Source organism: Budorcas taxicolor, chromosome 2, assembly GCF_023091745.1.
Source record: "Budorcas taxicolor isolate Tak-1 chromosome 2, Takin1.1, whole genome shotgun sequence".
NCBI lineage: Eukaryota > Metazoa > Chordata > Mammalia > Artiodactyla > Bovidae > Budorcas > Budorcas taxicolor.
Genome location: NC_068911.1, coordinates 134,314,742 through 134,338,435, shown reverse-complemented (window position 1 = coordinate 134,338,435; position 23,694 = coordinate 134,314,742). Strand labels below are relative to the sequence as shown.

General features: G+C 41.3%; 1 protein-coding gene across 1 annotated transcript; it reads right to left on the bottom strand.

Annotated features, from left to right (window-relative positions):
* Positions 1-345: 345 nt before the first annotated feature.
* Positions 346-23,694, bottom strand: CASP8 (caspase 8). Its single transcript, XM_052657713.1, has 10 exons — positions 23,661-23,694; positions 23,006-23,068; positions 13,463-13,800; positions 10,991-11,096; positions 7,720-7,858; positions 7,563-7,613; positions 6,901-6,986; positions 5,215-5,356; positions 2,584-3,085; positions 346-1,055 (listed from the first exon to the last, which is right to left on the bottom strand). Exons 3-10 carry the CDS (start codon positions 13,765-13,767, stop codon positions 920-922), a joined length of 1,467 nt encoding a protein of 488 aa, XP_052513673.1. The 5' UTR covers positions 13,768-13,800; positions 23,006-23,068; positions 23,661-23,694; the 3' UTR covers positions 346-919.

Below are 23,694 nucleotides of genomic sequence, written 5' to 3'. Positions count from 1 at the left end.
GCATAGTATGATAAAATTATATTTTATTCTGTTAAAAATATTTATTACATTACTAATTATTAATTACTAAAGATTTAAAGTGAATCGAACATATAAAGAAAGAGCAAACATATAAAAGGTATACTGCATTGTTAGCAAAAAAGCAAATCATGTTCAGCACTGCAGAAGCATGTATATAAAAGCTGAAAAAGGAGTTTGGAAAGATTCTTTAAAAAACAAAATCATTTGGTATTTTTAAAATCTTTAATATATGAATTTTAAAAATTTTTTATTTTACAAAATATTGCAAATTAGTATAAAGGATAGCTTGGGAAAAGATCTACTGGAAGTACAAAACAAGTTAATATTAACATCATTTCTCTTAAAAGTATGTTGAATGCTGCATTTATGAATAATTTTTTTAAAAAAGGAAAATAAGCTTTTGAAACTGAAGTCTAAAGAGTGGTGGTTTTCACCACTGAAAATCAGAGTCTGCTCATGGCTAAGGAGAGGAGGGTTACATGTTTCCAGGACAGCTTATCATACACATCAGTAGCAATCAGGCTGGATGTGGGAACTTTATACCCTGAACCTCAATAGTCGAGGGGATTTTTCAGCTAGGTCAGATCACAAAAATCTCCCTCCATGATCTTTGATATTTCTTTTAAACTTACTGTGTTTCTTGTGTTTATTTTAGTTCATTTTTAAACCTTTTCATCAAATTAAAAATACAATTGAAATCAAGACCACAGCTCTGACTGTTATTGTCTACAAAGCCAGAGATTTAGGCTTGAATTTGCATAAAAATTATGTTGTCCTGACTCTCATGCTCTCCCAGCTATTTGAAAATAAAAAGAAGAAGAAAGAGAATAAAGTAGCAGCATTTTAACTATTGTTCAGTTGCATAACTATTGTCTAGTTATACAACTAAACAATAGCATCAATTAAGAGGAAAGAAGAGTTTTTTTCGCAGTGTGAAAGTAGGTTGTGGCATCTGTTTGCCCATGTTTTGCTTGTCATCCTTTTTGCTTACTTCGAAGTTCACCTTGGTTAGGATGGTCAGAATGTCTTCACCCCTGAAAAATGTAACAGAACCTTGTTATTACATATCTATGGGAGGAAATCACTATCATCTACTGTGGTTAATGATAATTATTTCCCTCAAAACATCAGGCATTTGAATTCATAAGGTGTTAAACCAAGGCCTACCCCAGCTTTCTCAGTAAAGAAGTTCTCAGAGCTTCATAACTGACCTTTAGTTTATTTGGGATCTTAAGACCATCAGAAACCTCAGTGTCAACACTGGATTTGGTTTCTTTCCCTCCTGACCTATTCGTACCTCCCTCATGCATTGGAGAAGGAAATGGCAACCCAATCCAGTGTTCTTGCCTGGAGAATCCCAGAGACAATGGAGCCTGTTGGGCTGCCGTCTTTGGGGCTGCACAGAGTTGGACATGACTGATGCGACTTAGCAGCAGCAGCAGCAACTCCAAGTACTATATCACTTACCCACTAATCTCCTCAAGGCCCCTCAACATCCTCTGCCTCAAATTGGCATTGCTTCTGTGGATTCATTGATGGCCCCATCAAACTTGAAGCAAGTAGAAATAGAATGTCTCCTGCAGCAACTCCACCCCTTTCTCACCAGCACCTCTTATCAGTTTAGTTGGGCAACCTGTTCATTCACCTCTGTAGCTAGCTCCCTGGAACCTTGCAGGTTCATTCACTGTCTAAGTTGCAAAATGAAAATGTAGCCTAGATGTTATGGTTCCCTCTCAGTCCTTTCTCTGCCATGGACAATTCTTGCTCTTCACACACTTAAAACAATGAGACACAAAACTAGAAGCAACTTGCAGAGGAGTTCTTGCTATTTATTTGCTGGTTGTATGTACATTAGGTGAACTAAGCCATACAAAACTATCATTTAACTAATGGAAACATAAGATAATAAATGAGAAAAAGATATTTTCCCACATGTTGTGAGCTTCAAAGCAGTCAAATTATTGGCAATATAAAAGGTTTCTACTCTTGGCTCTTAACTCCCACAAAAGGGTTTGAGGTTGGTGAGCTATTATAGAAGTCTTCCCTGGTGGCTCAGATGGTTTGAAAAAAGAAAAATCCACCTGCAATGCAGGAGACCTGGGTTCGCTCCCGAGTTCGGAAGATACCCTGGAGGAGGAAATAGCAACCCACTCTAGTACTCTTGCCTGGGAAATTGCATGGACAAAAGAGCCTGGTGGGCTACAGTCTATGGGGTCATAAAGAGTCAGACACAACTGAGCAAGTAACACTTTCACTTTTGACGGAGTAAGAGAATGTTAAACATTGAAATTCCAAACTTGTTGAGTGGGTTCAGTCATGTTTCTGCCTAAAAACAGAGCTGTACTATATGATTTTGCCATCTCTCCAGCTCTATGATATACTGATGGCCCTTTATGCTAAATAAAAGAAAATCCTCTGTAAGCATCTCAGGTTTTTCCATCTGTGAACTAAAGATCTTAACACTTGCTATCTCTTTCACTCTGCAACTGACCTGAGAATCAGCTACATGACCCACAACTAGACATTTGGAGATGAATGTAGGATTGAATAAGCAAAAATTACCTAGGACATCTTTCTCTCAGGTTCTGGCAAAGTGATTGGATATACCAGGTCCCCTTCAAGATGCTTCGGTAGGAAACACAGTTGTTCACAGTGGCCATCCCCAGCAGAAAGTCAGCCTCATCTGGGATATATCTCTTCTGAGGTGATGAATCTGCTTCTAAATAGGCTTCCATCTGTTCTGAGTCGGTCTCAACAGCTATTCCTCTCTGGTACTTATCCCCTTGACAAGCCTGAATAAAAAAGATTTTGGGTTTGCCAACAAGGGAAGGGCATTTTGATCCAGTGAAGTAGGAGGTCAGCTCATAGATGGGGGCTTCTTGCCCATCGGAGCCATAGATGGTGCCCTTGTTTCCATGGGTGAGGATGCAGCAGATGAAGCAGTCTTTGGCTTTGTGGTCCTTCTTCTGATAGGATTTCAGAGCCTCACAGATTCCCTTTGCTGTTTGGTCTCTGTAGTGCACTATCTCAAAATGAAGTTCACGAAAGGTCTTGTCCAAAGCCTCTGAAAAGTGAAACAAGAAAAATCATATTGGACCTCCCTGGTGGTCCAGTGGTTAAGAATCTGCCTGCCAGTGCAGAGGGTATGGGTTAGATCCTGGTCCAGGAAGGTTCCACATTCCTTGGAGCAACTAAGCCTGGGGCATAGCAACAAATGAAGCCTGCATACTATAGTGCCCATGCTCTGCAAGAAGAGAAGCCACCACAATGAGACGCCTACACACCACAGAGAGAGTAGCCCCCACTCACTGCAACTAGAGAAAGCCCACACACAGCAATGAAGACCCAATGCAGCCATAAATAAATAAGTTTATTGAAAACAAAGGAAAGAAAAGTTAATAGTATACGGCAGTAATTCCTAGACCACAACCTAGAACTAGAGAGAACATTGATCAGATAAGAATTTGAACCAGAATTTAAGAACAAGACCCACTATGTTAGTGGCTGGATTCCGTAGGCTTCTAATATTTACTGCCACTAGCTGCAAACATTTTCCAGTTCTCAGGCAAATGAGAAAGGGGAGACTGCTATTCTCTTTTCTCAACTAGTCTACAAGATGGGTAAACTATTTTTAAGGCTTACTACCGAACCGATCTAAAAACTAACTGTACCACTTACATAACCAGAAAGAAAGCAAAACAAATTTTTAATACAAAATCCATATTTATTTTATCCTGTATCTTCTCAGAGCTGTTTATCAAAATACAAGATATGAATGCTTAAAAAGTCAAGTAGAACTAAAAGACTTATTACAAAAAAGTTACCCCTTCTCTACTCTTTCCTACTACCCAGTTATATTCTGTCCAGCCACTTCTGTGAAGGCAACCACTTTCAACTTTTAACTATTTGGGGGAGGGGGGTATAAGTCTCCATTTTGTAATGAATTTGGGTACATTTCTATTTATTTATTTATACATTTTAGACTTTTGTATTGAGTTTCTATTGTGGATGATGAGCACTTGGTGTTCTTAAACATTTATAACATTTAGTTGAAGCAGTAGAAATCTATATATTACCAGTACTATGTAAATATAATATTCTTTAATATGCTTCCTTTCTTATTAAAATAAACCAAGCTATATGATGATAAATGATGCAGCCAGTGAACTTAAGCTCTATGGCTGTTTAAAAACCTTAGAATAGACGTGCTTGAATAAACAAATGTTAACAGAAAACATTCACAGAGTCCTGATGATTAAAATCAACCTATCTTAATTTTCTAAGTGCTACTCTATTTAAAAAAATAAGTCATTACCTGATGTTATGACTCATAAACACCATTTTCAAAAATTCTTTCATCAAGTTGAAATTCTTAATATCACTATGGATTGAGTTGGATTATTTATTTTATTGCTTTTAGTTGTCGTCATATCTGCATTCACATGATGCAAATTATTTTTCATTCAACCTGTAAGATCTCAATCTTAGCCGGAAAAGACTGAGCCAAAGAATTTCTGGTTAGTTTAACATTTGAAAATGCTATTTATGTTAAGAACTCAATTTCTGCTGCACTCAGAGCCCAACTTCCATAAACGGTTTATACCAAAGCAATGTTTTCACCCAACACCTAATAACACTCTCCAGAAGCTCTATGCATTTAGTTGCATTAAAAATGAAGGTTAGGGACTTCGCTGGTGGTCCAATGGATAAGAATCCACCTGCCAATGCAGGGGACCCAGGTTTGTTCCCTGGTCCCGGAACTAGGATCCCACGTGCCCCTGGACAACTAAGCTCATGAGCCACAACTACTGAGCCCGCACTCTAGAGTCCTCAAGCCACAACAAGAGAAGCCACCACAACAAGAAGGCCACTAGCTGCAACTAGAGAAAGCCTGCATGCAGCAACGAAGACCTGGTGTAGCCAAAAATAAATAAAAATAAAGTTTATTGTTCCTTATAGCCTTTTAGTAAGATTTAATATTTTATCTTTATAAATATATTGCTTTGATTTTAAACATTAATTAAAAAACAAAAGCAGAAAACTAGCAAATATATAAGAATGTTCTTCCTGTCCACAGGGAAATATGATTATATTCACCTTTTTGAAACATGTGGCCCTGTTGATACAGCTTTTGTTCTCCCTTTTCAACAAAAACATAGGTATTAGAAATATTTCTTTTCTGTTCTACTGTACCTGCATCCAAGTGTGTTCCATTCCTATCCTTAAGGCTGTGAAGTTCGGGCACCTGCTCCCGTGCTATGCTAAAATCATAATTGTTAAAGATCAAACAGTATCCCCGAGGTTTGCTTGTCATTCGGTAAACTGTGTCGGATGTCTGGAAAACAAAAATCCAACCCAGGAGCTGACTCTCTGGGTAAGCTTTGGTTAGGCATCACCCAAGCCCAAATGGGATGCTAATGCACTTTCCACGGCCCCACCCCAACTTGGCACTGCTCCCCTAAGGAACTAGTTTCCATTCATTCCCCTGACAAAGGATCCCCAGACTTCTTCCCCACTTTTTAGTGTATAAAGTCAGTGTCCCAATATTTGAGTCTCCTGAGCATTCGTACTTATATTAATAGTGTTGTTGTCATATTATATTAGTATTATTTATTCTCATCTCTGCCCAAGGCACAGAACATCTGTGTCAGGGGCTAGGATTTAGTATTCATTTGAGAGAGCTCAATCAGGAGTTGCGGGACTAAGGACTATTGTAGTGCTGTCTTTAGGCTGCCCCTTTGTGACCTTGTGATTCTCTTGGCTCTCTGATCATCTCATCCACACTCTGGGCTAGCAGCTGAGGACTTATCCATCACACAACACAGCATGGTCCCAGGATTTTTAAAGCCGATGGCTTAACTTGGCTCTGAGGACCACAGTGACCGGAGGAGACAGACAGGTTATTCTATGGGTTACAATATCTAGGTTCTAGTACTTGACAGTGACCCGGGGACCTCCTGATTTCCCCAGGGCTGTTTCAGTGCTGAGATATTTAGCATTTATTGGGAAATCCATGCAGTTCCTCAAGGTAGAGGAAAGGGCCCCAAACTAGGGGGCTAAATTCCTGGCTCAATAACCTCAAGACTTGGGACAAGTTATTGAATCTCTCTTGCCCTTGGGGTCATTAGCTGATGGGTGGGGATGACGTCAGCAGAGTGCTTTTCTGTTTACAAAGTGCCACATGACTTTGGCTAATCCTTGATGTTCATACCAAGAGAGGTCTGGTGATTTGCTCAGAAGTCCACTAATGAATGGTCTCTCCTAAGCTTAATTTCAAGTTTTTCTCACTAGACTTTTGGCTTATAGCAATTCCTCTGCTTCCCTGGGAAGAGTGAATGGGCTGATGAGTAAGAAGGTGGTAAAGTGTTGAAGGCTACAGAAACATAAGTGATACCAGGAAAGGCAATTCTTGGGCCTGCTCAATGGGAGGAGAACATAGAGATGACTAGATTGTGATCATTTGCTGCTTAACGCCTAATCACAAAGGAGAAACAGTTCTGAAATACCAAGCTAAACGAAGACTTTGCTTCTTCCAGTCCTGCTCAACTTTCCCCTCAAAAGCCCCCTCCCATTTAGGCTGAGGCAGCTGCTAAAGGGATCAGGTTAGAGGCTCCCTGCTCCTCTGTCCTCCAACTCTTCCCACATCTTTGGTTTTAAACTAGACATTTAACACACGGGAAACCAAAGAGATCACCTTTACCAAATTCCAAAGTCACATTTTAAACTTGTGCTTTTGTGGAATTTTTCTATAGTTCTCAACACTTTTCATTAAGTTTCTGTCCCTTATTAGTTTATTTGAAAAAAAAAAAAAAAAGCTCAGGAACACAATAACTAGAATCTGCAGCACAAAAGGGGAAAGAAATGGGGATTTCCTGGTACCTGCAACTCACTGCCCTGTTCTCCTGGAGAGTCTGACATGGCCAGCATCTCAGAGGAGCCCTCCTCTGGAAGCGATTGTGACATATCTGGAATGAAATGTGACAGGGAAGATATTGGTTAAGAAAGAGGTGGCACCCAGGACAACATAAGGTCCCTTTTAAAATGTAAATTCACTGACTGCCTTGAACATAATATACTGCAGTCCACAGAATAAGGGAAAATCTTACTGCTGACTCATTCTGCCTGTATTTCAAACTTGCCAGCCTGAGGTTACAGGGTCTCTGCCTTTTGACAATTCCTTTTACATCTTCCAGTGTGCAGAGAAGGTGACTAGTAGTCACCGCTATTAGGAGAGCAGGTCCATTAAGATGCAGATGTGGTAAAGGTTGTAGAGAGGAGACAATGAGGCTTGTAGTTTAGTCATTGTCTGACTCTTTGAGACCCCGTGGACTGTAGCCCGCTAGGCTCCTCGGTCCATGGGGTTTTCCAGGTAAGAATACTCAAGTGGGTTGCCATTTCCTTCTCCATGGGGTCTTCCCGACCCAGACATTGAACCCACATCTCTTGCATCTCCTCCATTGGCAGGTGGCTTATTTACCACTAGAGCCACCTGGGAAGTAAATTAACTAAATAGACCTTGAAAACATATCTGCAAGTATTACCATTTGAAAATTCATCTGGATCTCTTTCAAGTCTCATTATTCTCTCTGAATCTTAAAAGAAACATACACATATTTGATTAGAAACAGTTGTGACATAGAAGCATCTGTCAATTTAAGACTACATTTTGCTGATTCACAGCTCTCAGGGTATTTATACCTTTTCTTAATTCTTCATAATCATAGATTTTCTTCAGCAAGCTCTTGTTGACCTGCTCACAGATTCTTTTCAGGGTGTCCAAGTTATTTTCCCCTAGGATGGTCCTCTTCTCCATCTCCACGAAAATATCAAGCAAAGTCTAGAGGGAGGAGAAATCAAGTTAGAAAACAGGACGGAGTTTTACGGACTTTTAGATTATTATTTTTTTTATTTCCACTTCCTCCAAATTAGACACCCACCTAGCTTCCCAAGCTGATCCTCTTAAGTGGACATCCTGGTCTTATAAAGCCAATCAATAAACTATCAGGGAGGCAATTCATGTTTTCTGGCCCAAAAAGACAGAAATAAGACAGAGAAGAAGTCACCTCAGATGTCACCCAGTCCCCAAGCCCAACCATCTATGGACACTTTTATGTGAAGACAGTGAAGCAGCCCAGGCACATGGCTGAGACGCAGCAGCCCAGTCCCCATGGCAACAGCCCTGGGAACGGCCTCACACCCTACATTGCCTCTGGCACCCACGCACCTCCAGGCTGAGGGTCCTCAACAACAGTTCAGTGACCAGTGCACTGCAACACACACACACACACAAACACACACACATACAGCATTACATCGCAGCACAGACACACATACACACAGACACACCATACCATACACACACACACACATACACACACACACACAAACACACACACATACAGCATTACATCGCAGCACAGACACACATACACACAGACACACCATACCATACACACACACACACAAACACACACACATACAGCATTACATCGCAGCACAGACACACATACACACAGACACACCATACCATACACACACACACAAACACACACACATACAGCATTACATCGCAGCACAGACACACATACACACAGACACACCATACCATACACACACATACAGCATTACATCGCAGCACAGACACACATACGTACAGACACACCATACCATACACACATACACAGACAAACACACACACATACAGCATTACATCGCAGCACAGACACACATACGTACAGACACACCATACCATACACACATACACAGACAAACACACACACATACAGCATTACATCGCAGCACAGACACACATACGTACAGACACACCATACCATACACACACACACATACAGACACACCATACCATACACACACACACACACACACACATACAGCATTACATCACAGTACAGACACACATACATACAGACACACCATACCATACACACACACACACACACACACACATACAGCATTACATCGCAGCACAGACACACATACGTACAGACACACCATACCATACACACACACACACAGACAAACACACACACATACAGCATTACATCATAGCACAGACACACATACATACAGACACACCATACCATACACACACACACACACACACACACACATACAGCATTACATCGCAGCACAGACACACATACGTACAGACACACCATACCATACACACACACAGACACACACATACAGCATTACATCACAGTACAGACACACATACGTACAGACACACCATACCATACACACACACAGACACACACATACAGCATTACATCACAGTACAGACACACATACGTACAGACACACCATACCATACACACACACACACACACACACACAAACACACACACATACAGCATTACACCATAGCACAGACACACATACGTATAGACACCATACCATACACACACACACACAAACACACACACATACAGCATTACACCACAGCACAGACACACATACATACAGACACACCATACCATACACACACACACACACACACACACACACAGCATTACATCACAGTACAGACACCCATACGTACAGACACACCATACCATACACACACACACACACACACACACATACAGCATTACACCACAGCACAGACACACATACATACAGACACACCATACCATACACACACACACACACACACACACACACAAACACACACACATACAGCATTACATCGCAGCACAGACACACATACGTATAGACACACCATACCATACACACACACACACACACAAACACACACACATACAGCATTACACCATAGCACAGACACACATACATATAGACACCATACCATACACACACACAAACATACAGCATTACACCACAGCACAGACACACATACATACAGACACACCATACCATACACACACACACACACACACACACAGCATTACATCACAGTACAGACACCCATACGTACAGACACACCATACCATACACACACACACACACACACACACACATACAGCATTACACCACAGCACAGACACACATACATACAGACACACCATACCATACACACACACAGACACACACATACAGCATTACATCACAGTACAGACACCCATACATACAGATACACCATACCATACACACACACAGACAAATACACACACATACAGCATTACATCGCAGCACAGACACACATACATACAGACACACCATACCATACACACACACAGACACACACATACAGCATTACATCGCAGTACAGACACACATACGTACAGACACACCATACCATACACACACACAGACACAAACACACACACATACAGCATTACATCGCAGCACAGACACACATACGTACAGACACACCATACCATATACACACACACACAAACACACACACATACAGCATTACACCACAGCACAGACACACATATGTATAGACACACCATACCACACACACAGACACACATACAGCATTACATCACAGTACAGACACACATATGTATAGACACACCATACCATACATACACACACAGAGACACACACACATATAGCATTACATCCCAGCACAGACACACATATGTATAGACACACCATACCACACGCACACACACACACACATACACACACACACACAGAGTTCCAGGTCCCAGGTTTTTCAGAGACTGCAGAAGTGGGGAAATGGTCTCAGGCCCACCAGTGGCTCTCCTGGCTCTGCAGGCCCCCACACTGACCTGGGCTCCCACAACCAGCCTTTGTTCCTCACTCTGGCTTGTCCCTGATAATTAATGTGAGCAGCACCTTTTATTATACAAAGGCATCATATCTACAGCACTCATTCCAGACAGCATTCTTCTCCCTTGGTTAAAAAGTGAGAATTCAGGTTGCTTTTACGGACAAGAGCTCTCTTTAGTCTCAGAAATCCCCACCAGCTGACTCACTCTCAGGGCTACACCTCGGGTGAGACACCAGGTCTTACCATGTCATCATCCAGCTTACATTTGGCAATCTCCTGGCTCAAAAAAAACTTAAAGTCCTTCAATTCCACTTTGTTCACATCTTCTGAAATCTGGAAAAGCAGGATCCTATAGGGGGAAACAGAAACACTTTAACTTTCTTCAATTATTTCCCATCTGATATATGGAGTCACGTGGGCTTGATCCTCTGGCCTCCCTTTAAAATAAAACCAGCTAATGACACGATTTATGAGCTGAGTCCTTGGAAAGAGGCTCGTGTCGTGACACTGAAGACTCATGGCTCAAGCTCAACTGTCCCACTCTTAATGGAATTTAAATTCCCCAGGGACTTCCCTGGTGGTTTAGTGGTTAAGAATCCACCTGCTCATGCAGGGGACACGGGTTCAATCTCTGGTCCAGGAAGATCCCACATGCTGCAGGGTAACTAAGTCTGTGTGCCAGGATTACTTAGCCCATGCTCTAGGGCCCAAAAGTTGCAGCTACTGAAGCCCACAAGCCCCAGGTTCAGTGTACCATAATGAAGAGTAGCCTGTGCTCTCTGCAACTAGAGAAAGCCTGTGTGCAGCAGTGAAGACCCAGCACAGCCAAAATAACTAAATAAAAATTTTTAATTTTAATTAAAAATTTTAAAAGTTCCCCAATTTTAACTTTCAGTTAATATCAGTTGAGTGAATTGTGTTTTTCCCTTGTCCTTCACTATAGGATTAAGATCTTGTTGCACAGAAAGAAAGAAAAGCTTTGGTTTTGGATATTATTCTTTTCAAAACACACATCAGTTTTAATTCTTCAATTAAAACTAGCCAATGTTCTCCCAGCCACTCCCTTCAATAGGAAGGCCAAACACCTCCTCTTGGAACACAGGCTTTTGCAAACTGAGCCTAGTCTGCCTCTTCATCTCTGGCCGTGCCTTACCACCATCTCCCCATTCCTCTCCGAACATACCCAGTTGCCCTGCCCCTCACCCTTTGAACTTGGGCCCCTCATACCCTCATTACCTTGTCCATCTGTAGACTGGCTTAAAGTGGTCCTAACCCGATGGTTGGTGTCTTTAAAAGAAGAGGGAACTTTCTCCCTTAGAGCCTCCAAAAGGGAACCCGTCATGTTAACACCTCAAGTTCAGGCCCATAGGCTCCAGAACAATTAGAAAACTGATTTCTCTACTGTGTTAAGCCTTTGGCAGGACAGACAGCCCAAGCCAGTGCCGTTCTTCTGACAGTATCTGGAGTCATGGGGATTAAGCAGTCATTGGGTACTGCAGACTGGCTTATGAAGTGAAATTGTGGAAGCTGTTTAACCTTTAGGATGATTGGTTATTACAGTGGGTGTTTCCACTGTATGGCCAGGGATAGATTAGAAATGATTATCTTAAGACTTCTCTGGTGGAACAGTGGGTAAGAATCCGCCTGCCAATGCAGGGAGCACGAGTTCTATACTTGGCTGGGGAAGATTCCACTTGCTGTGGAGCAACTAAGCATGTGCAGTGAAACAACCAAGCCAGAGTCTTGCAACAACTGAAGCCCACACGCCTAGAGCTGGCGTTCCACAAAAGAGAAGCTACCACAATGAGAAGTCCGTGCACTGTATGACAGAGTGACCCCTACTCGCCACAACTAGAGAAAGCCCAGGTGCAGAACTGAAAACCCAGCACAACCGTTAGTAAGTTAATAAATGAACATTTTTTTTTAATGATTATCTTATACCATTAAAAAAAAAACAATTATTGTGGGGGTCCAGCCTGGCCAATCCAGAATGACTGGCAGCACACACCTCACTGAAGAACTTAGTAACACAAGCCTTAAAGTGTATAATAAAAGCCTAAAACCCTGTGGAGAATTTCATAGTCATCCACAAGTAGATGGGAGGGGTTCTCGAGTGGGGAGCTGCAATGCTTTATTTAATAATAGGCAAAGTTGAGTGCATGGTATGAACATCAGCAAAGCAGAAGCATCAAGATAACAGACATGTAACAGAAAGGAGAATTAGAATGCTTAAAGCATGGCTATTTGAATTTCAGTGGCTTCCCAGGTGGTGCTAGTGGTAAAGGACCCGCCTGCCAATACAGGAGACATAAGAGACACAGGTTCGATCCTTGTGTTGGGAAGATCCCCTGGAGGAGGAAATGACAACCTACTCCAGTATTCTTGCCTGGAGAATCCCCATGGACAGAGGAGCCTAGAGGGCTACAGTCCATAGGGTCACAAAGAGTCGGACATGACTGAAGCAGTTAGCACATGTACCTATTGGTAATGTTTCACTCTGTAAAGAAAATTTTACTTTATTGGTTTTAGCATTTTTTTCCTCTGAATTCTGCATAAAGTCTCTACATTTCTTACCCTGGCCTTGGTGAAACTTCTTACCAGAGCCTCCAAAGTCACTCCATACAGACAACCTATATACAATATCAGCCCTGCCCATAAAGATGTATCCATTCAAACCCACAGCTCCCAGGTCCACACCGCGGAGGTTCTCCCCACCTGTAGGCAGAGATCTGGGCCCTGCCAGGTATCTGAAGCTCCCTCTTCATCTCCTCCTCGCTGGTGTCCAAGTAGTTAAGCAGCAGATCCAGTCTATTCACTTGGAAAAGCAGCTCCTTCAAGAAGGACAGATTGCTTTCCTCCAACATTCTCTTTTCTTGGAGCCTCTGGAATAGCATCAAGGCATCCTTAATGGGTTCCTGCTTCCTATATGGGATGTGGTCCCGGCTTAGGAACTTGAGGGCAGCCAGGTCGTCACTGCCCAGCTGCTCTCCAATTTTATAGAGACACTGGGTGAGATCCATGCTTTTCAAGTGTTAGAAGAATGTAGTTGTTACCTAGGTTAAAACACAATGTTATTTTCAGATGAGGAAGAAAACTACCACTTACTGGTTTGTTCCTTCATCAAATGCTATTACATCTACTATATGCCAGACATTTTGCTAAAGATACAGGGAAGAAGAAAAACAAAATTAAAAAAAACACACACAAACAAACAGGTTCCCACTCTTTATCATCTTGGAACATAACATTGTTTTGGAAAATAGATTTACAAACTAATCAGTGGTCAGAGAGTTGTAACCAGAGCACAGGAGAAATATAGAGCCTTAACTCAACCTGGGAGAAGGGCTTCCTGGAGAGGAGTCACCTTTGGGGAGAAGATGGTGAAGGACAATTCTTGAAGGAAATAATGTATGCAAAGATGGAAGCAAGAATGTTCAAGTCAGTTCAGACAGGCATGGGGAGCTCAAAAAGTAATGCTGAAGAGTCTGAAAGAGGGAATGGTGAGACAAAGGGATGGAACTGTGGCCAGGAACCATTATAAAGGGCCCAGACCATGGGTCAAGGGGGTCAGGCTCTGTCCTGGAGATAATGGGGAACAAAGAAAGCATCGTAAGCACGACAATGATGTCATCCAATTTAGTATTAACATTTAAAGTGTGGGGGACATACATATATGTATAACTGAATCACATTGCTGTACATCTGAAACTAACACAAAATTGTAAATCAACTAGACTCCAGTATAAAATAAATATTATACTTTAAAAATAAAATGAAGTGTGGAGGACAGATTGGAAGGGTTGGAGGTGGGAAAAGTGATACGATCTGGCAGAAACAATGGTGGGAGGACATGATGCAGTGTTGTTCCCCAAGGGCCTCAAGACTGGCTCTCTAGTCAAGAACCCTAGACTGGAAACGGAACTCAGAAGAACTTGGTCAGCCTTTCAACTCAAATTATGGGGTATTTTCACATGCTGCTATTGTATAGTCGATAAGTCGTGTCTGACTCTTTTTTGGCCCCACGGACTGTAGCCTGTCAGGCTCCTCTGTTCATGGGATTTCCCAGACAAGAATACTGGAGTGGATTGCCATTTCCTTTTCTAGGGAATCTTTCTGACCTAGTGATCGAACCCAGGTCTCCTGCATTGGCAGGCAGATTTGTTACCACTGAGACTCCAGGGAAGCCCTATTTCCACATATTGACTTGTTTGAGTGGGCTTCCCTGGTGGCTCAGATGGTAAAGAGTCCACCTGCAATGCAGGAGACCTGGGTTTGACCCCTGGGTCAGGTAGATCCCCTGGAGAAGGCAACAGCTACCCACTCCAGTATTCTGGCCTGGAGAATTCCATGGACAGAGGAGCCTTGCAGGCTATAGTCCATGGGCGTCTCCTAGAGTCAGACACAACTGAGTGACTAACACACACACGTTTGAGCAGGTAAGAAAGGGAGAGGGTAGTGTTTCAGGAAACCACAGACAGGCTTCACACAAGTAGCCCTGAATCTGGAGTTTTCCCCCTTGAGCCCCTTGAGTCACCGTGGATTTCTCCTTCACCTTCCCTGCTCTGATAAGCCTATATTCTAGGCACAAGGAACCCTTGGAGCAGGGTTCATGTCAGACACAGCATAGTAACAAGACTGGGACATAACTACACGAGGCGGGCTGCACGGTCACTGTCAAAGCCAGGAATCTCACCAGCAGCTGAGTGTCTAGGCAGTGGGGCTGTGGGGTCAGACAGAACTTAGACCAGAACCCACGGCGGGCCTGGTCCAGGCCTGTGCAGTTCAGAGCCTCTTAGGGTGAAATTCTCCTCTGTAAGGTGAGATCAAAAGAACAACCTCTCCTGCAGTGTTGTGAGTATGAAAGAAAGTGAAAGTGATAGTCGCTCAGACATGTCTGTCTCTTTGCCACCTCATGGACTGCAGCCCTCCAGGTTCCTCTGTCCATGGGATTTCCCAGGCAAGAATACTGCAGTGGGTAGCCATTCCCTTCTCCAGGGGATCTTCCCAAACAAGGGATCAAACCCAAGTCTCCTGTACTGCAGGTAGATTCTTTACCTTCTGAGCAACCAGGGAAGCCCCACTTTGAGTATGTAACACCTATAATGTTTGCAGAGTAACGACCAACAACTACTGAATAAAGGCATGTTTATCTGAAAGAAGGGAAACACCTTGGCTGTGGGGCTGGACACCACCGGCCCCACAGCAGGTGATTATAAGTGTTCATGTAACCTGAACACTTCTCTTACCCTCCTAATTTTCCTGCTTCTTCACTGGAAACTTCAGTTGGAAGCAGCAATTTTCAACCTCTCCATAGTTAAAGAACTTTTCCTTGAAGGCTTACTCAAATACTCCCTTACCTCAGGGCTACTGTCTGCAAACCTTGAACTAGAAAACCTTTAACCTCAGCTCCATCACTTGCTTGTTCCCACAGACTCTGTGCCCCTGGGCATTTTGCTTGACATCAAATAATCTTAACCTGTTTGGATCTCTTTCCTCCCTGAAGCAAGGCTCCTGAATTTTTAAGCTCCCTGCATTCACTGACATTCTTGGATGAAACCATGAATCCTCACTATCACTTGAGGGATGACAGAGTGAACCAGGACCTGTGTATTTTGTACATCAGATACTAAAATAGAAACATTAAGATAAATTTTAGTATTTTTTAAAAGTGGCCCACAGAAAAATAATTTCTTTTAAAGTAACCCTAAAGATTTTGAAGCTTTTTAGCTTTTCTTTTTAAAAACACTTCCAACCTCCCAATGCTGATTATAGAACAGTGGGGTTTTTTTGAGGGGGAAGGGTAAAAATTGAAAATATAATAAATTATAACATGTTCACAGTTGTCATTATCATACATCACATGCACATAAAGATACATTTATATAAAAAACAAACATGTACACCTGGGTTTTTTTTAATCCACTTAATAATTAGAATGAATGTTTACTCTTACCATAAACATTCTCCTTGGGCATATTTTAAATATTTCTTGAATTCCAGCATGTGAAAATAAAATTGATTTTAAGCAATTTTCTGTTTTTTTACTGTTAAAATAATATTGCACTGAGGGACTTTTTCATATATCCTGGGCATACCTCTGATTATTTCTTTTTTTAGAACTGGAATCATGGCAAAACTTTTGTTCACACTTTTGGTCTAGAGCTGGCATTACTGTTTAGACAAATTGTTTTCTTGATTAGGGAACTGTAGGGACAGTTTCTTGGGAAGATGCATTTTGTTTTACATTGGATTCATAAAGACTGCAGAGCCTAGATCATTCACTGCAAAAGCAATCAATTATCATAAAAATATTTTGATATCTTAAATATTTGGCCAGCACCTAAAAGCATAAATTCAAAGTTCAACAAATAAAACTGCTGGACATTCCAGGGAACAGACTAGTGAGTTCATTCCTTAACTCACACTCTCTAGGAGCACATATGTGCTCTACAGGGTTTGTACATATCGACAGCATGATATGTAAGCTTGAACAACTAGAAACATCCCAAAAGTCCTCCAATAAAGGAATGGCGAAGTCAACTACAGTATGGTCACACACAGAAAGTTGTGCAGCACTTAAGAAGATGTCCTCTACCTTCTGAAATTAAAACGCATAGATATTCAAGATGTGTTATGTCAGTGAAGATATAATAACCAAGAATCATATAGCTACTTTTCAGAAACACTCAAACAATACAATTAGATTTTCAGTGATTATAGACATACTTATAAAAGCAGAAAAAAAAAAAAAGATACAGAAATTCTGGAAAGTGACATACCAAACTCATAAAGTGCCTAGTTTTTGTGTTCACAGATCTTTGAAGAAAATACATTGGTTGCCTGAGAGGAGAGAAACTAGAGGTCTGGGTTTGGGGGAGGCCCGGATGTGGACAGGAAGAGACTTACTTTACATTCTATACCCTTTGCACAGTGTGAATCTTTACCATTTGCGTGTGTTACTTATGCAAAATGTACATGAACTTAACTTAAAAGCTCTACTTAACGTTCTGTTTTTATTCCAGGATATGAATCTGGAAAGGATATGAACTGGATCCAGCTCTGCTTAGTATCATTAAGTCCAGTGTCCTTAGATCTTTTAACCAGTTCTAACCATTGCTAAAATATCATTTTACAGAATAAAATCAACCACAGAATCAAATGAAAGCAGAATCTCCTTTTTTCCCCTCTGCAGTTGTTTTCTGATATTATAACAATTATTTTCTGATATGATTTTCTGACTATGATAACAATGCTTTTTGTATTCATCTTAGAAAATACAGGAAGGATAAAAGAATAAAAATCACCCATAATTCTATCATCCAAAGTTAAAAGCCCTAATCAAAACATTCCAGACATAAATTGTACCAATGTTTTCAGTCTCCCAAGGCAATAGAAATAAAAACAAAAATTAACAAATGGGACCTAATCAAGCTTACAAACTTTTGTACAGCAAAGGAAACCAAAAACAAAATGAAAAGACAATCTACAGAATAGGAGAAAATATTTACCAATGATGTAACTGACAAGGGCTTAATTTCCAAAATATACAAACAGTTCATACAGTTCCACAACAGCAAAAACCCCAACTATAAAATGGTCAGAAGACCCAGAGAGACATTTCTCCAAAGGAGAAATAGAAATAGCCAATAGGCACATGAAAAGATGCTCAACATCGTTAATTATTAGAAAAATGCAAATCAAAACTACAATGAGGTACCCCTTACACCAGCCAGAACCGCCATCACTAAAAACTCTATAAATAACAAATGCTGGAGAGGATGTAGAGAAAAGAGAACCTTCCTACACTGTTGGTGAGAATGTTGCTGCTGCTGCTGCTGCTAAGTCGCTTCAGTCGTGACAGACTCTGTGCGACCCCATAGACGGGAGCCCACTAGGCCTTGCTGTCCCTGGGATTCTCCAGGCAAGAATACTGGAGTGGGTTGCCATTTCCTTCTCCAATGCATGAAAGTGAAAAGTGAAAGTGACGTCGCTCAGTTGCGTCTGACTCTTCACAACCCCATGGACTGCAGCCTACCAGGCTTCTCCATCCATGGGATTTTCCAGGCAAGAGTACTGGAGTGGGTTGCCAGTGCCTTCTCTGAATGTAAGTTGGTACAGCCACTAATGGGATTCCAAGCATCTGCCTGCAATGAGGGAGACCTGGGTTCAGTCCCCGGGTCGGGAAGATCCCCTGGAGAAGGAAATGGCAACCCACTCCAGTACTCTTGCCTAGAAAATTCCATGGATGGAGGAGCCTGGTGGGCTACAGTCCATGGGGTCGCAAAGAGTCGAACACGACTGAGCGACTTCACTCACTCACAGCCACTATGGAAAATAGTAAGGAAGTTTCTCAGAAAACTAAAAATAGAATTACCATATAATCTAGCAAGTCCACTCCTGGGCATATATCCAGACAAAACCTCTAATCCAAAAGGATACATTCACTCCTATGTTCATAGCAGCACTATTCACAGTAGCCAGCACATGGAAGCAACCTAAGTGTCCATCAACAGATGAACAAATAAAGAAGATCTGGTATATATATACAATGAAATATCACAGCTATAAAAAATAATGAAATAATATAATTTACAGCAATCAGACATTGTCGTACTAAGTTAAGTAAATCAGAAAGAGAATGATGAATAAGATATGATATCACTTATCTATGGAATCTAAAATAGGACAAATGAAACGGATTTATGAAACAGAAACAGGCTTGTGGTTGCCAAGGGAGAGGGGGTAAGGGGCAGAGATGAAGCCGGAGGTTGCAGTTAACAGATGTAAGCTCCTATAAATGGAATGGATAAACAACAAGGTCCTGCTGTACAGCACTGAGAACTATATTCAGTATCCTATGATAAAGCATAATGGAAAAGAATATTGAAAAAAATGATGTGTGTGTGTGTGTGCGCGCGTGCGCATGTGCGTGTGTGACGGAGTCACTAGCTGTGAAGCAGAAATTAACACAATATTGAAAATCAACTATACTTCAATTTTTAAAAAAACTTAAAATAAAAAACAAAGATAGGACTTCCCTGGTGGTACAGTAGATAAGAATCTGCCTGCCAATGCAGAGGACACAGGTTCCATCCCCGGTCCAGGAAGACTCCACATGCCTCAGAGCAACTGAGCCTGTGCGCCACAACTACTAGCCCGCGAACCTAGAGCCCGTGGCCTGCAATAGCAATGCGAAGCCGGCGCACCGCAACTGGAGAGTAGCCCCCACTCGCCGCAACTGGAGAAAGCCCAAGGCAGCAGTGAAGACCCAGCGCGACCAAAAGCAAACAGATAAACAAATAACTTTTTAGAAAAACAAAGATAACTACCTAATAATATTTTACTGTCTTTCCTACCAAATATTTTAGTACTGTTTATATATTTTCCCTCCTATTTGAACACACTGTACTTCTGAGGTGTAAGTGTATTTTTCCACTGATAATATTATAAGTACAACTTGACGTGTTTTTTTCCTACAACATGGATTTGAAAATCTGTAAGTTATCTAATCATACACATAGGCAATAATTTATCTAACCAGTCTCTGATGACATTTTTTGTTGTTGTTCAGTTGCTTAGTCGTGTCCGGCTCTTTGCAACCCCGTGGAGTGCAGCATGCCAGGCTTCCCTGTTCTTCACATCTCCTGGAACTTGCTCAAACTCATGTCCATTGAGTCAGTGATGACATTTAGGATGATCTTACAATACAAATCTCCAATGCAACTCTGATTATTTTATTAGAATAATTTCTTAGAAATAGCATTACTGAGATGAAAGACATAAAGCTTTTTAAGGCTTTTGTTACATGTTCAATAGCACTTTCTGACATACAAAAAAATTCCAATCCAAAGCCAGAATCACATGAGTTTGAATATAACATGATTGGCTCCTGTCCTCTATAACCAGGTCATTTCATTTTCTTTGTAATAGCTTGGCAGTGCTTTCTAAGTGATTTTTACATCACATTAAAATGGACACTTAGCAGGGAAAGTACTGGTGAGGCTTCTTTCCTGACCCAGGTTTTCCAAAACACATTGTGGTATAATATTGTCTTTGTTTAGGTCACCCATCTCTCTGCTCGTAGTACCTGGGAAGCACTATTACCTGCTCCAGATTTTATACCATTAACCATGGGCCACCTCTAGATTAAGATCTGCAGGAAGAGGAACTAAAAGGCACTTCTTTTTTTATGGGACCTGGGTTTATTGCATGAGCTCATAAGCCAGAAACCTTATTAGAGTAATATTTTAAAAAGAATAGTCATTGCTCTATTTTTCTCATCCTAAAGTAGTAAAAGTAACACTTGTTCCTTAGAGAACTTTTAAAAGAAAAATACCACTTGGAAAAATTTACAAGTAATTTTGGGGTCACATTTGTGAGTTCTTTCCCAATTTTATTCACATATATGCATATATAATATATGCATATACATATGTAGAATATATCAGTTTGAATATATTGATTTATATAGCATGCAAGATAGAGGAGAGGGGTGGGAATGGAAAGGCCTTCAGAAGTTTTCTTTTACTTTCAATTATACAATATCTAAGTAATAAGCCCACATATATATATTTGTATTATATGATATGTAACTATATCTATTATTTTTATAAAGTGTGCCCCAAAGTATTTTTATATAGCCAAATGTTTGTATTATGATATATAAATGTTTATAACATATAATGATATAAACATAAAAATATTTTTCTTGTCTCATTTACTGCAATCCTCTCTAGAAATTGCTATTATCGTCTTCACTTTATTACCATGAAAAATCAGTTCAGAAATAAACTAGTGAGAGGTATCAGGCCCAGATTAGAGCATCTCAAGAGGCTTAGTGACAGACCCTGCAAAGATTTAGATTTTATTCTAATTGCAGTTGGAAGCCAGTGAAGAAATTTAATAAAGACACATAATCAAAATATTTTTAAAGATTATGAATTACTTAAAATTTTAAAAGACTAAGTGAAGTGAAGTGAAAGTCACTCAGTCATGTCTAACTCTTTGTGAACCCATGGACTATACAGTCTTTAGAATTCTTAAAGAAACCCCCAAAAGAAACAACAAACAAAAATTCTTAACAAATCCACTAAAGCAGAGAGAAGGTCAGAACCTTACAACCAAGCTGGTATGTTCTGGAGCCTGGATTTAAACCTCAGCACCTCATCCCAGAGTCCCAAATTAGCACTGCCTGTTACACCACAATTAAATTGCAAATAAACCTCATCTAATCACAAACAATCCTTCTAACAACATTCTAGCAGCATCTTAGCTCTCTCAGTCTAATGGAAAACTACCTCAAAGCTGGAGAAAATAAACCCAAAATTTGCATTCCTCTTCTGAGACAAAAATCTATGTCTCATTCAAAGCTCAAGAGTACTGGAAAGTTAGTCTCAGGCCTGAAAGCCCTAGGTAATAGGATGGCCATTCCCTCCAGTCCAGGAGGATCACTCCGAATTGGGGTTCCCATTCCGAATCAGGATTCCCACTCCAAATTGGGATTCACCCAGAACCTGCCAGAGACCCACACAAGCACTGTTCACTGCCCCGCCCCAGCCAGCACTATGACACAGCCCAGAAAAGGTATCCACATTCCAGCGAAGTTTAAAACCTACCAAACTGAACGAATGTATAACTTACCTGTAAATGCTTAATCTCACATTTCCAAACCAATGTTGGAATGAAATTCATAATTCCACCTATGAATGGTTAACTCCACAAATAGTGAGTATCAGTCTATTGCCAGTATATTATTCCCTGTACTGTTCTTTACCCTTTTAATCCCCCCACCCCCATCCCGCAAAGATAAATAAATAAACAATTGAGTGCTTAGCACTTAGTGTGTGTGTTTCTGTGTGTGTCTGTTTAGGTGTGTATGTGTTTATGTTGGTGGTCTGTGGGTCGGCAGATGGGTAGCTACAGCAGCAAAGTCAGTTGAGATTTGAATTTTGGTTTCTGTTCTTCGATAAGTCTGGCTGGCATAACGGTGAGGCCTCTGTAAAGATGAATATACTTGGAGTACTCCCCCTCTAAAACCCAGGAATGCATCATCTACCAAAGCTGGAGGGGCACGGACATCTGGGATCTCTGAACCCTCACCACGGCCTTCAGAGGCACGGCTAACTCTCCCAGTTTCTTCATCTACACTCAAATACTAGGATTACCCTATGGGCCCCGAACCTGCCAGATCCCATTCTCAGTAGCCTAGAGAGTTCTAGAATCAAAGGCCCTCCTCTCCAAAGTCCCATCAGATCTTACCAGAGGCGGATCCTGGAACCTTCACAGCAGCAGCCACTTCACGGGCCTCTTCTCTCAGTACATCTAAGACAGGAATTAGAGTCAAATGAAGAACCAACAGCGTAGCTCGCTTACTTCCTGTTTTCAAAACTCCTGAGTCACCATAGGCTGAGTGAGGCAGGCCAGCCTCCAGGCAGCACCCGCATCCTCATCTCCAAGAAGGAGCCCATGGAATATGAGGTAGGTGCTGGATGGGGACGCTGGCCATCTGAAACTTGCCTCTGGCTATGTGACTTTGGGCAGGTCATTTTCTCTTTGGGGCTTCTGTACCACATTCCAAAAGGAAAAAGTTGAACTGAATGATAGCTAAGAACCCTTTCTTTTCCTTTTCAGAAATGTACAGATTTTTATGGGTTCATTATTAAGACTTCAGTGGTTTCCTTCAATAATACTCACTGAGCACTCCTGAGTGGTCTTGAGTTCTGGAACTATGGGCCCTCACTATGGTTCAGAGGGTCTACTGACCCCCACAGAAATTCTCATGGTTCCCCAACCTACATTCATATACAAGATCACCTCCATGACCCCAAGACCACCAGATCTCACCCTCAGCAGTCTAGGTCTAGAAAACTCTCGAATCATATTGTTTCCTCCCAAAAGGCCCAGCCAAACTCACCAAAGGAAAAATAAAATCCCAGGGCCCTCACCAT